Consider the following 15,213-nt stretch of genomic DNA (forward strand, 5'->3'; position numbering starts at 1 on the left):
ACCGTATAAAAGAATGACAGGCTCCATAGGCTTATGCAGTTTAACTTTTGTTAGAATTCTAAATTTTGAGGGTCCTTCTATCCCAAGTATGTGATTAGATTAGCAAGGTATAAATCAGTGAGATAAAGTAATATGCAGTCACATATTGTTAATGTAGTTAATTCCATGAAAGAATTATGTGAAAGTAAATTGATATATAAAAAAGTAAATAAATAACATAATATCCATAAAGTATGGCTAAATATTAAAATATGTCTATTAATTATTTTGGGTATGAAGTAGAGAAGTTGAGAGGATAAAATATCTTTATAAGTAAAATCTTATTTAGATATACTATTTCCTTTTATTCCTAATCTCAGAAAATATTGTATTTCTAACCTCAATCTCAATATTATTGTCAATATAAATTTACATAGTACCCTGTGGAATTCACTATTATGCAGATACTTTTAATATTTATTTATTTATTTATTTATGTAAGCTCTATGCCCTATGTGGCGCTTGAACTCATGACCCCAAGAGATCAAGAGTCACATACTCTACTGAGCCAGCCAGGGGCCCCTAGATACTTTTTAGAGCTATTTAAATACATATAATGAGGTGCCTCGTTAGCGCAGTAGGTAGCGCGTCAGTCTCATAAATACATATAATGTAGCTGATATGTGAACTCAGCTTTAACCCATACATTGCTCTAATTAACAGTTATGATTACGGAAATAAGCAGATAACTAAACAACTAAACTAGAATTAAGAAATAATAACATCATAATAAAAGTAGTGTACATTTAAAGCTGTCATCTTTTGCTACTTTGTGGAGGAAGGCATCCTTACAATTCACTCTAGAGAGATTTACAAGTCTCTGCTGGTACCTTGATAATTCTATGAAGGATTGAAGGATCACTTCAACATCCCAAAGATAAGAAAATAAAAAACAAGGCTTACTATGTGCTATTCAGCATACAAAAGATGTAAAAGAAATAATTTGATAAAATCACAGACTTTTGTGTTCTATTTTTTTTAAAGATTATCTAAAGATTTTTTTTAAAGATTATTTATTTATTTGACAGAGATCACAAGTGGCAGAGAGGCAGGCAGAGAGAGAAAGGAGGAAGCAGGCTCCCCACTGAGCAGAGAGAAAGGAGGAAGCAGGCTCCCCACTGAGCAGAGAGCCAATTTGGGGCTCAGTCCCAGGACCCTAGGATCATGACCTGAGCCGGAGCAGAGGCTTTAACCCACTGAGCCACCCAGGTGCCCCTTTTGTGTTCTATTTGTAAATAAACCTTTGTTTATTTACAAATAAAGTCAATGCTTTGAGTGATTTCTAAGTAGTAACTAACACCTGCTTAGGAGAGGCAATCTAACTTAGTAATGAAAGCATATGATCTCTTGCCAGGGCCTTGGTTTCTAAACAGCACTCTTCACCGAAAGGAACCAGCATTCCTAGGAGAAATCGCTGATCCCAAGGTATTTCAAGGCAGGGAAGATACAAAATGAATTTGGAACATCTAGTTGTTTCATCAATAAAGTGGTCAAAGACGAAGCAGGGTGCGGGATGGTGAAGGGGTGTGGGCAATGTCGATCGGCTCTAAGACCCAGCTCGGAGGGACACCTATAGCTAAATCTGAGATAATGTGAGCATAAAAACAGATACGGACAATAACGGATTATAACTCATCAAATAAATTAGGAATCTTTGAGTCCACGCTGATGATAGATAAAAAAGTGGAGGACGAGGGAAAATCTTCCTTACAAAAGAACGCCAACTGATTATATGTGGAGGGAAAGATAGGGTGGAAATACCACGTTTTTGAAGCCACATGGTAAAACTGGTTTGGTGTGGATCAACAATGGGTACTAAATCTAAGCTGGTGAGGAGGGTGATGAGAAGGATGTTTGCATGATCTCCAAGCATCTTTCCAGAGACGCCTTGTTGAAGGGGGAAAAAGTAAGTAGTTATTAGAGAAACTACAACATCTTGACTGGGTGATCAAAATCAGTATTACCAGGGGCTTCTGAATGTGATTCCCTGAGGTCACAGGCCAGTGAATCTGGTCAGGAATACATTATCTGAATCTAATCACTACAAGACATGAGAAAAATCCAGAGTGCAAGCATTCCAGGTATATAGACAGGCATGAGCATAGGGCCAAAGGTGGAAAAGAACGTGTGTGTGTGATGTGTGTGTGTCTCTTGGGGGATACTTTTTGAGAATAAAGAGTAGTTTAGTTCACCTGGGGCGAAGTATAAATTAGACGAGGCAGGGGAGAGAGAAATAAAATTACAAAGGTAAATTGGGACCATGATGTGGAGGATTTTCCATGTTGGTTGTGGAGTCTGTATTTAAATTTAATAGAGAATATAAAAATTGATTTTATTATATAATACTAAAGAAAGAGCATTAAAGAAAAGTGTTGACATACAATGAAATCAATACCTAAATAATTTTTAAGAAAGAGTTTTAACATGGTGCTAAATGTGAAAGGCTGTTTTCATTCTTCCATTCATGCCCTTGATTGAGCACAGGGCCAGGTTCTGGTATGGCTGGGATCAAAAAGGTGGACTTGGCCCCTGTGCTCTCTGTGCTTATAGTTCCAGAGCTTTTGCTTAGGTTACTTTTTATATCAAATGGTTTCTTGGTCCAGTGCCTAAGTGTTGCTGATTTTCTTCCGTGGTTCCCCACTGTTAAGGGTATATGTAGCACTACATATAGTATATGTAGTTCCTAATTCCTTGGTATGGTTATATAAATCAACCACTCAACAAGTATGGACTGGGTGTGCCTCTCCTTGTGCAAAAGCTGTGATATGAATGTATAGCCTGTCTTAGTCTGATGAGTTTACATCCAAATTGGGGAGATAAGAAAGAAAGTTGCATTTAAAATAATTACAAATCAAGGTAAGGCAGTGAATATAAATGCATCTAGCATAAAATTATAACTGGAATGCACTGAGAAGAAGAAGAGAAGAAAGTAGGCATTAATGGTCTGGAAAGGCCTAATGAAGAGCTAGGGTGTGAACTGAGAAGGGTGCAGAGGGGTGGAGAGGAAACAGCACTGCCACAGGGGCTGAGAATGAACCTTTAGTAGGCGCGGTAAAGTGGCAGACAGGATTCAGCAGGGAGCTGGGCACACTTATAGTCTGATCTATGGAAACTTCTCTGACTTCTTCTTCTTCTTTTTTAAAGATTTTATTTACTTATTTGACAGAGATCACAAGTAGGCAGAGAGCCAGGCAGAGAGAGGAAGGGAAGCAGGCTCCCTGCTAAGCAGAGAGCCTGATGCGGGGCTCGATCCCAGAACCCTGAGAGCATGACCTGAGCTGAAGGCAGAGGCTTTAACCCACTGAGCCACCCAGGTGCCCCAACTTCTCTGACTTCTTACTTAAGGTACTTATTGAAGGGGCGGGAGACTGAGGATTAATAAGAATCAGAAAATTCTATGGTAGTCAATTTGGGAAAAGAATTTGGGAAAGGGTAAACATGGTACAGGACCACCGATATTTTCTCCAAAAATAAATTCATATCCATTACAAATTAAGCACATCAACATCAAATCTTCTGGGCTAAAATATTTACATGGCCCCTCCTCTACCTAGTCGACTGGCACAAATGAATCCTAGAAGTATGTGGCCCAAAGAATATTTCCAGAGAAGGAGCTGTAAAAAGAATTCTGGACTTAAAGGTAAGAAGTTTAGGTTCAAGTTTGGGCTCTATCATTTATTAACTATGTGATGTAAGAAAATCACTTAACTGCTCTGAATCTTTAGTTATAAAATGAGTTAAGAATACATATCTCATTAGGAATGCTTTTTTTTTTTTTTTTAAAGATTTTATTTATTTTATTTGACAGAGAGAGAGATCACAAGTAGGCAGAGAGGCAGGCAGAGAGAGAGAGGAGGAAGCAGGCTCCCTGCTGAGCAGAGAGCCCGATGCGGGGCTCGATCCCAGGACACTGGGATCGTGACCTGAGCCGAAGGCAGCGGCTTAATCCACTGAGCCACCCAGGCGCCCCTCATTAGGAATGCTTTAAGGATAAAATGAGGTAATGTTTGTGAAAGTGATTTATAAGCTATCAAGTGCTAGACAAATATATTTGCATATAGGTAAGATAATAATTGGACAAATAACTTGGTTTGGTCTTGGGCAATTCATCCATCCAACTAAATGCCCACCATGTGCCAAGCCCATAAGCCTTGGGGATGGTAAGACAGCATCTGCCCTGAGAGTTCCCACTCTAGCTGGGTAGACAGACACAAGTTATCACGTGTTATGTGTAATGTTTTTGTTGGAAACTGTGTATAGAGGTGATGACAGTTAAAATTTTAAATTTAAAAAGAATTTCATGTGTTAATTACTATATAAACTGAAATCTTGTTTAAAAATTTGTTTTTAGGGGAGCCTGGGTGGCTCAGTGGGTTAAGCCGCTGCCTTCGGCTCAGGTCATGATCTCAGGGTCCTGGGATCGAGTCCCGCATTGGGCTCTCTGCTCAGCAGGGAGCCTGCTTCCTCCTCCCTCTCTCTCTCTGCCTGCCTCTCCATCTACTTGTGATTTCTCTCTGTCAAATAAATAAATAATAATATCTTAAAAAAAATTTGTTTTTATTCTTTTTTAAAGCCATTTTATTTATTTGAGAGAGAATGAGAATGGAGTGGGGAGCAGGGGAGGGGGAAGGAGAGACTCTTAAGCCAACTCTGTGCTGAGTGCGGAACTGATGTGGGGCTCCATCCCATGACCCTGAGATCACCTCCTGAGCCGAAACTGAGTGGATGCTCAACTGATTGTGCCATCCAGATGCCTCTTGTTTAAGAATTTAAAGTCATTCCTAGAGTAGTTAAATTTGTAGAGGAAGAAAGTAGAATGGAGGTTGCCAGGGATGGTGGGGAGGTTAGGAGTGGGGAGTTAGTGTTTAATGGGAACAGTTTCAGCTTGGGAAGATGACAAAGTTCTAGAGATGGATTGTAGTTAGTGCCATAGAACTGTACACTTAAAAATGGCTAAAATGGTGTATTTCATGTTAAATGTACTTAACCACAATTAAAAAAGAATTTAAAGTCAATCATAGCCAATTTTTATATTAGTACTCACGAAGGAGCAATATCCAGATGGTTGATGCTAAATCCAGAAGAACAAAAGCCTCCCAGTGTTGTTGATATGGTTAGGAATGCAACGGCCAATGAATAATCACAACCTATAAATCCAGCGGCTACCAGGAATACCGCAGGTCCAATCATTCCTGGAGTTAAAAAGTTATAAACAGAAAAAGAAGCCCCAGTATTAATATTTGCTTGGGTTACCTTAATACAGTATAAATCTGAGATTTGACACTACTGCCACCTACTGTAGAAATGCTGTACTGCATAAAAGACTGAACAGTTTTCATGACAAAATGAAAACTGCTGGAAAACATATAGACATAATACAACTAATGTGAAAGTAATGTAAAAGAAAATATTACAATGCAATATTATTAAATCTTCCTTGCCAAGACTCAGCTAAAGTTCTACAAAGAGCAAGAAGAGAATGAAAAATATAGTTCTAGAGATAAGTTATATTTGGTACAGAATAAGATTCAAAGTTCATATAACCAAAGAAGATAAACTAGATAAATTCTGTTGAATAAAGTTAGAAGAACACTCCATCTAGATTTTAGCATTAATATAAATATACATATTTTGTTATAGGCAGTTAAACACAAAATATGTGTAACAGGAAGGGACTTAATGAATGGGTTGCCACTATTTCTCTGTTCTACAGCAGCACCTATCCAATAACTCTCTGTGATGATGGAAATGTTGTATTTGTATGCACTGCAGTCAAGGAACTTATTTTAAAGTTTCAATTAAATATAAATAGCCATATATGGATAGTGGCTACCATACTGGACGGAGCAGGTGAACAGAAGCCAAAAAAGAGAAAATTGGATTGAATCTAATGGGATCTATTTCATTTGCAGGTGAGGAAAAATTCTTGGGAGTTGAAATAAGTAAGCAATAGAACAGGACAGCACCTTCCCAGCAGTAGGTGCTCAGAAGGGGTTTGCAGAATTATCCTGAATAGCGTCCTTTTATAGGGTAATTTCTGAAGTATAGCCATCAGAGACTTCCAGGGTCTCCACTTACCAAAGATCTTAAAAAAAAAAAATAAAGCAATTGTCATAGAAAGTTTTAAAATCTACCTTTATGAAAGCAGTCTGAAACATATGATTATTATCATATATGTGGACAAAAATATGTGGACATATATGTGGACAAAATAAATGACTAATACCATTTTTATTTTGCCTTGCACTATAAACAGAGTAAATAATGGTAAACTGAAACAAACCTTCATTCAATTCACTTACCTATCAGGCTAAAAACTCTTCTGACACATATTGTTGAAAAATTCCATTTTGCCCTTAAATTGTCAGCAGCTTGACCAGACAGGATCATACATAACCAACAGCCAAAATAAGGCAGTGCAGAGAGTAGCCCATTCTGGAAGGAATAAGAAGATTTAGAACTAATTACGTGATGGTGGTGGGGTGGCGGAGGGGAGGAAGAACTAAAGCAACATACACATACACACACCCACCAGCACTCAAAAAGGAGATTCATAGCAATATTCTGTTGATATTTAAACAGTCCAGTCTGCTCAAGGTAATCTTGCATGTTATTTTGGGACCTGGGGTACAGCTTCAGTAAGAGAGGACAAATCTATTAGCTATAGATTCTCCCTATTGACTAGTTTTTGGTCAGTTTTTACTTATTTGTTTATATTTACATAATACTTACATATTACATATGATATATGTATTATATCTTTATATTTAAAATTATTATATGTAATTACTCATTTATATTTTAAAATTTATATTTCTATTTTAAGTGATATAATTTATATTTTATATAAATATAAAGATAGAAAATGTTAAAAATACATTTATAAATTACATAAAATTGCTATATGGTATACATAATTATACATATTTATATTTGTATTTATACACATTTTTAAAAAGATTTTTTAAAAAGATTTTATTTATTTATTTGACAGACAGAGATCACAAGTAGGCAGAGAGGCAGGCAGAGAAAGGAAGGGAAGCAGGCTCCCCGCTGAGCAGAGAGTTCAATGTGGGGCTTGATCCCATGACCCTGGGATCATGACCTGAGCCGAAGGCAGAGGCTTTAACCCACTGAGCCACCCAGGCACTCCTATACAAATATTTTTATTACAAAGTAACATGCAGATACAGAAAACTACATAATTTCAATGTATTGCTTAATGAATTATTCTAGAATGCACACCATCTAAGTCAAGTGTCCAATGTCCACATGCTTTGAGCAGAGGACACAGGTAGTGAGGTGACAGACCTCTATTTTTTCCCTCTTCTTTTCCTTTAAGTTCCCACCTAAAAAAAAAAAAAAGTACCAGGAGATATGAAACGATTTAACATGGAAATGTGTTATTTGCTTTGTAGGAAATGATCTGACAGTCAGTTTTTTAGGAAATCACAAATTCTATAAAATGAAAAACACATACTTGGGAAAAAAAAGATATTTCCTTCTGCTATTAATTTTTTTCCCAGCATAACCCTGGGGTGCCAATAATAAATGGTCTAATTTTGCTAAGAACAAATGTTTTTATAGACTGAGAAAGAGGGATACACCTTTCAGTATTTTACAACTAAGGTCGTGTTTTACAAAAAAGGTAGAAAGATATTTTATCAGTGGTATTTAAATCTGGTAATAATTCCATTTAAGCATGATGAATGGTACAAACCAAAAAAAACCTGTTGATATTTTAAATTTAAGAATTTAAGTGTGCTTGGGGCGCCTGGGTGGCTCAGTGGGTTAAAGCCTCTGCCTTCGGCTCAGGTCATGATCTCAGGGTCCTGCGATCGAGCCCCGCTTCGGGCTTTCTGCTCAGCAGGGAGCCTGCTTCCTCCTCTCTCTCTGCCTGCCTCTCTGCTTACTTGTGATCTCCATCTGTCAAATAAATAAATAAAATCTTAAAAAAAAAAAAAAAAGAATTTAAGTGTGCTTAAGATTCAGTTTTTTTCATCAGTTTGTGGTCCTCTATATTCAGATGCTATATGCTTCCAGTTCTACTTCTATAGCTAAGATTTTTGTTTCTTTCTTGTATTGAGCTGAGTAATATCCTCTTAAAAATTTTTTTAAAAAGATTTTATTTATTTGACACAGAGAGAGAGAGAGAGAGAGAAACAGCGACAGGGGGAACACAAGCACAGGCAGAGGGAGAGGGAGAAGCAGACTTCCGCAGAGCAGGGAGCTGGATGAGGGAGCTCAATCCCAGGACCCTAGGATCATAACCTGAGCCAAAGGCAGACACTTAATGACTGAGCCACCCAGGCGCCCCTCCTCTTTAAATTTTATTCTATTTAGATTTCTGCAGAATAGGATCACATCTATCATTATTTGTGGCAGAATCCTACACATGAATAAACTGAAGCAAATAGAGAAGTGAATTTTCTTCTATTTATTTATTTATTTATTTATTTATTTATTTATTTATTTATTTATTTTACAGAGAGAAATCACAAGTAGATGGAGAGGCAGGCAGAGAGAGAGAGAGAGAGAGAGAGAGGGAAGCAGACTCCCCGCTGAGCAGAGAGCCCGATGCGGGGCTCGATCCCAGGACCCTGAGATCATGACCTGAGCCGAAGGCAGCGGCTTAACCCACTGAGCCACCCAGGCGCCCCGAGAAGAGAATTTTCTGATCTTGGTCTAGTTCTCTCGTGGAATAAGACTGGTAATTCATCAGAGTTACTGGAATTTTCCACTTAAGGTTCAAATGTTAAAAACTCTGCTAACAACCTACAACTACCTTCTGCAAACTACTATAAATCTTCAAAATTGGGTGCCTGGATGGCTCAGTCGGTTAAGAGTCTGTCTTCAGCTCATGTCATGATCCCAGGGCCCTGGGATCGACTCCCACATCAGGCTCCCTGTTCAATGAGGAGTCGGCTTCTCCTTCCACCCCACCCTGCCGCCACTCTTGCTTGCTCTCTCTCACAAAAATAAATAAAATCTTAAAAAAAAAAATCTTAAAAAAAAATAAGGACATTAGAATTAGGAAAAATTAAGAAAAAAGGAAAGTGAGGATAACTAATGAAGCTAAACTTCTATGAAAAAGAAAATTTATAACAAAGGATCAAGAGCTTTAAACATTTTAAATTAATGAGATTATAATTTTAAATATAACATTTTCTTTTATTTATTTATTTATTTTTTTTTTTTTAAAGATTTTATTTATTTATTTGACAGACAGAGATCACAAGTAGGCAGAGAGGCAGGGAGAGAGAGAGAGAGAGAGAGAGGAGGAAGCAGGCTCCCCGCAGAGCAGAGAGCCCGATGCGGGGCTCGATCCCAGGACCCTGGGATCATGACCCGAGCTGAAGGCAGAGGCTTTAACCCACTGAGCCACCCAGGCACCCAGCATTTTCTTTTTTTTAAAGATTTTATTTATTTATTTGACAGAGATCACAAGTAGGCAGAGAGAGAGGAGGGGAAGCAGTCTCCCTGTTGAGCAGAGAGCCCGATGAGGGCCTGATCCCAAGACCCCGGGATCATGACCTGAGCCGAAGGCAGAGGCTTTAACCCACTGAGCCACCCAGGTGCCCCTAAATATAACACTTTTCCAAGCAGGCTTTATTTTGAACAAAGGTTAAAAATGAATTCATTTTATTTTATTTTAATTTTTTAAAAAAGATTTTATTTATTTATTTGACAGCGAGAGAGAGAAATCACAAATAGGCAGAGAGGCAGGCAGGGTTGGGGGTGGGAAGCAGGCTCCCTGCTGAGCAGAGAGCCCGATTCGGGGCTCGATCCCAGGACCCTGAGAACATGACCAGAGTGGAAGGCAGAGGCTTAACCACTGAGCCACCCAGGCGCCCCAAAAAGGAATTCATTTTAAAAAGGGGCTTTTATTCAACTAGAGAATTACTTTAAACTTTTTTTTTTTTTTAAGATTTTATTTATTTATTTGACAAAGAGAGATCGCAGGTAGGCATAGAGGCAGGCAGAGAGAGAGGAGAAAGCAGGCTCCCCGCGGAGCAGAGAGCCTCATTCGGGGCTCCATCCCAGGACTCTGAGTTCATGACCTGAGCCAAAGGCAGAGGCTGTAAGCCACTGAGCCACCCAGGTGACCCGAGAATTATTTTAAACTTCATTCACATTTCTTTGAATTTTGAAAGAAAATATCTTTTTGTATAAAAATGGAAGATAAATGATTTTGGGGTACAAATATTTTCTCCTATTTAGTGGATTTTTATTCTTGTGTATGTATGTGTGTGTGTGTGTGTGTGTGTGTGTGTATTTTCATTCATTTTTTTTTTTTTAAAGATTTATTTATTTATTTGACAGAGAGAGATCAGGAGCAGGCAGAGAGGCAGGCAGAGAGAGAGAAGGAAGGAGGCTCCCGGCCGAGCAGAGAGCCTGATACGGGGCTCCATCCCAGGACCCTGGGATCATGACCTGAGCCAAAGGCAGCGGCTTAACCCACTGAGCCACCCAGGCGCCCCAGTATTTTCATTCTTGATAGTGTCCTCTGAGGCACAAAAGTTTTTAATTTTGATGAAATCTAATTTATATATTTTTCCTTTGGTCCCGTATGCTTTTGGTATTATATATAAGAAACTGTTGTGAAGGTCACAAAGAAGTATGTATACCTTCTAAGAGTTTTATCGTTTCAGCTGTCACATTTAGGTCTTTGATTTGTCTTTTACTTTGAAGGCAAAACACCACCAACTTTCCTTACAAACTGCTTCTTTCTCTTTAGGTTTTTCCTCAATCTTTAAAAGACAAAACCCAGCCCAGAGATTATGATAGAAACTGCAATTCTTTTTTTGAAACTGCCTCAATTCTATGGGTTCAAAAGAACTGGCAGTTTCAGGAGGTTTTTCTTTAAGATTTTTTTAAAAAATGATTTTATTTATTTATTTGACAGACAGAGATCACAAGTAGGCAGAGAGGCAGGGGAGGGAGGCTCCCGGCTGAGCAGAAGCCCGATTCGGGGCTTGATCCCAGCACCCTGGGATCATGACCTGAGCCGAAGGCAGAGGCTTTAAGCCACTGAACCACCAGGTGCCCCCTTTTTAAAAGATTTTATTTATTTATTTGAGACAGAGAGTTGGGGGACACACAAGCGGGGAGGAGGGTCAGGGGCAGAGGGGGAAGCAGACTCCCCACTGAGCAGGGAGCCCAATGCAGGATTTGATCCCAGGACCCTGGGGTCATGACCTGAGCTGAAGGCAGACCCCTAACAGAGTGAGCCACCCAGGCATCCCAGGAAGGCCCTTCTTATACAGCTTTGCAGTTACAGCCTGCCAGAGCATGAATAATGCCTCAGAGCAACCTCTGCCCAGGAAACTCATGGCTCCCAAGTTCTCTCAGCTGCCAGCAGAGCGCCGCCACCCACCCTTGGAGAAGTGATGATGGGTATGCTTGAATTTGTCATCTGATATCCTAAGACCTTTATGGTTAAGGGGGATACCTACTAGGGATTCCTAAGACCTTTATGGTTAAGGGGATACCTGCCAAAAGATGCCTTGAATCAAGAACACACATTGAACAAAGAAGGTACAACTGTGAAGCAAAAAGAGCAGTCTCTGGATTCAGTAGGTGAGTGTAAAATGGAAGATACAAAATAGCTGGCTTTTAAATGGGTAAAAACAAATTCTGTGTGCAGTTTAAAACTGTATTTTTGGGCTCAATTGTTAAACGTCTGCCTTAGGCTCAGGTCATGATCCTGGAGTCCTGGGATTGAGCCCCACATCAGGCTCTGGGCTCGGCGAGGAGTCTGCTTCTCCCTCTCCCACTCCCCGTGCTTCTATTCCCTCTCTCGCTTTCTCTGTCAAATAAATTAATAAAATCTTTTTAAAAAAGTATTCTTTATATCAGAAAGAGATCATTACTTTTTCTTACCTCTTGAACATTGAACCTTAGGATCTCCTTCATGTAAGTAGGCAATAACGTCAATAAAGTATAAAAGGTCCAATTGTAAGAAAAATGTGCAACTACAATAGCCCAAAGAGGCAATGATCTTAGCATGGATGTCCATGGCACTGACTTCTGTGAAGAAAGCTGAAAAAAATAACAGGCACTATTAGTATATGTTATGTTTATATGCATACTTTATCAGCCAAAATTCCATCTGGAACACATTACCAGCCTTGATTAGTAAGTTCCAGAAGCTTTTCTTGGAGGGGGTAAAGATTTATTTATTTTAGAGAGAGAGAGAGAGAGAGCACAAGAAGGAGAAGGGGGAGAGATTGAGACAGAGAAGCAGACATCTAGCCTGATGCGGGGAAGATCTTACAACCCTGAGATCATGACCTGAGCTGAAATTAAGACTTGGACACTTAACTGACTGAGTCACTCAGATGACCCAGTAAATTCCAGAGTTTTAAATCAGCTCTTTCAAAATATTAAACAGCAATAGAGCTGTCCATGATTCAGGTTGAAAGAAAAAACAGGAATGTAATCTTATAACTCTTTATGAATGTCAGAACTCACTTGCAGTATTAATTTCTCCATCTATAAAATAGAGAATAGTTTCATAATAAAATTCAGAGGTTGACATAACAAAGGAATGAGACTGCAAGTCCTATTAGAATTCCTATTTCACCATCCAATCTTTACTCAATTCCAATGTCTTATAAGAAGGTTGCAATAGAATGTTTGTTTAAGCGGCATCTGGAGAAATGGTCTTTGAAGTAGGGTGTAAGCACCTGAGGGGGATGTAAGATGACCCCTTGCTGTATGGAAGAACATTTCAGAACTTTTTTTTTTAAGATTTTCTTTATTTGTCAGAGAGAGAAACAGCACAACGGCAGGCAGAGAGAAGAGGTTCCCCGCTGAGCAAGGAGCCTGATGGGGCACTAGATCCCAGGATCCTAGGATCATGACCTGAGCTGAAGGCATCCCCATTTTAGAACATCTATCTATACTCACTTTTATTCTAAAGAAGAGAAACTAAACACCATTAATATTTAATAACTAGGTTGGCCCTGGAGTATGTCATACGTCATATACTGTATCATCTCCCCGGTTCAAAGGGGTTGATGGTGTCCTCACTTGTCGGCTTGCCTTCACAACTACAACACAGTACAGTTTACCCCCACCTTTTTAAGTGGGTTTATGGATTTTTTTAACCAGTTTTAATGAAAACAAATCTACAAAACTGACACTGTCTTCAAAAGATTCTAACAGAAAGTCATGGAAGAGAATTCTAATAACATAGGCTCACAGGAACACTAAGACAACAGCAGAACTGACAATTGTCCTCTTCAGTCCTTTGTCAGCTGCCGCACGCAGCAAAGTCACAGTAGGCTCATCAGATACAACACAGTCAACACTACTCCCATTAAAAATTATTATTACCAATTTTTAAGTAATAAAAGTTTTTCCCATTGAAATTCCAAATTCATGTACACAGTTTATTTTATTTTATTCACTCTTCAAAAAGTCTATTTTTAGACATGTTTTATAATACATTTAAGTACAGTAGTACCTGTAGATAACCATGAATAAATATACGTATATTGAGTGTTAACCCCCACCTTTTGAGTGATGCATGATTAAGAAACATGAATCCAGTGGCCTGGAGCATCATATTATTACATTTCCTATACACTAAAGCTCTGTGGTTTCCTTCTCAAAAGCTAATACAGCAATCTATGTTTCTGCCTCCAGGGTTCACGATTATTTTAAAGAGAGGAAGAACTATTATTAATCTTCTTGTGCCTTTTTTCCCCTAGGGACTTTTTATCTGACTTGGTAGATACACTCTTGTGTTTTTCACTATGTATCAAAGATGTAGGTGATTTGGGGGAAGAGGAGGAGAGGGAACTTTTATTTTGATACAGTAGCATATATCATATTGAAATTATGTGCACACATGTCTGTCTCTCTCTGGAGATCACAGGTACCCCAGGAACCATGCCTTGTTCATTTTCTTTCTTTCTTTTTTTTTTTTTTTTAAGATTTTATTTATTTCTTTGACACAGAGAGAGACACACACAGCCAGAGAGGGAACACAAGCAGGGGGAGTGGGAGAGGGGGAAGCAGGCTTCCCACAGAGCAGGGAGCCGGATATGGGGCTCAATCCCAGGACTATGGGATCATGACCAGAGCTGAAGGCAGATACTTAACGACTAAGCCACTCAGGCACCCCTCATTTTCTTTCTTGTATTAATTTTTAACTCCTCAGTACCTGACAAAGAACCTAGGACATGGTAATTCTCAAAAAAAAAATGTTTAAAGAATGAATGAAGTTCAGCGGATGCTGCACATTTCTTAGATTTTAGATTCTTAGATTCTTAAGATTTCGGTGGAGCTTCATGTAACACATCATTATTTTATGACTTTTTTTTTTTTTTAAGTAAATTCTCTGCCCTATGTGGGCTCAAACTCACAGCCCTGAGATCAAGAGTCTCATACTCTACCAACTGAGCCAGCCAGGCACCTTTATCTTATGACATTTTTAATCACAACATCATCTGGCTTAAGAATGCAGTTTGGAATTCTATGAAACATAATCCTCCTAACTCCTTTAGCTTCTGAGTATTCCATTTTCTGAAGTATATGGAAAAACAAATTAACCTTAAGTTTGGATAAGGGATAGCTTTAGATACATATCGAGGTAGAGAAAGCAAGCTTTTTAAAAAATCTAAATAGGGTGCCTGGGTGGCTCAGTGGGTTAAGCCGCTGCCTTCGGCTCAGGTCATGATCTCGGGGTCCTGGGATCGAGTCCCACATCGGGCTCTCTGCTCAGCAGGGAGCCTGCTTCCCTCTCTCTCTCTCTCTCTCTGCCTGCCTCTCCATCTACTTGTGCTTTCTCTCTGTCAAATAAATAAATAAAATCTTAAAAAAAATAAAATAAAATAAAATAAAATAAAAAATCTAAATAAACTGGGTCTTCTGGGTGCATCAGTGTGTTAAAGCCTCTGCCTTCGACTCAGGTCATGATCCCAGGGTCCTGGGATTGAGCCCTGCAGTGCGGAGCCTGCTTCCCCCCTGCTCTCTCTCTTCCAGCCTCTCTGCCTACTTGTGATCTCTGTCTGTCAAATAAATAAATAAATAAATTTTTAAAAATCTAAATAAACTAAAAGGTTTCATAAGTCCATAAAAATAGTGATAGAAATGAAGTAATGAAATAAATAAGCTGTTACCATCAATGCTGAGAAAATGTGACAAGACGTATCAAGTTTCATA

The 15,213-nt window shown here is 38.8% G+C and overlaps 1 protein-coding gene across 2 annotated transcripts in view; it reads right to left on the bottom strand.

Moving 5' to 3' along the window:
- Positions 1-15,213, bottom strand: part of SLC17A5 (solute carrier family 17 member 5) — a 50,413-nt gene that overhangs the window by 17,814 nt on the left and 17,386 nt on the right. For both annotated transcript variants that reach the window (XM_032340476.1, XM_032340477.1), the window contains exons 7-9: positions 11,923-12,081; positions 6,342-6,474; positions 5,084-5,231 (exon numbers count right to left, since the gene is read on the bottom strand). In XM_032340476.1, coding sequence (XP_032196367.1) covers positions 5,084-5,231; positions 6,342-6,474; positions 11,923-12,081 — 440 coding nt within the window. The remainder of the gene's footprint in view (positions 1-5,083; positions 5,232-6,341; positions 6,475-11,922; positions 12,082-15,213) is intronic.

This window comes from Mustela erminea, chromosome 4 (assembly GCF_009829155.1).
Source record: "Mustela erminea isolate mMusErm1 chromosome 4, mMusErm1.Pri, whole genome shotgun sequence".
Lineage (NCBI taxonomy): Eukaryota > Metazoa > Chordata > Mammalia > Carnivora > Mustelidae > Mustela > Mustela erminea.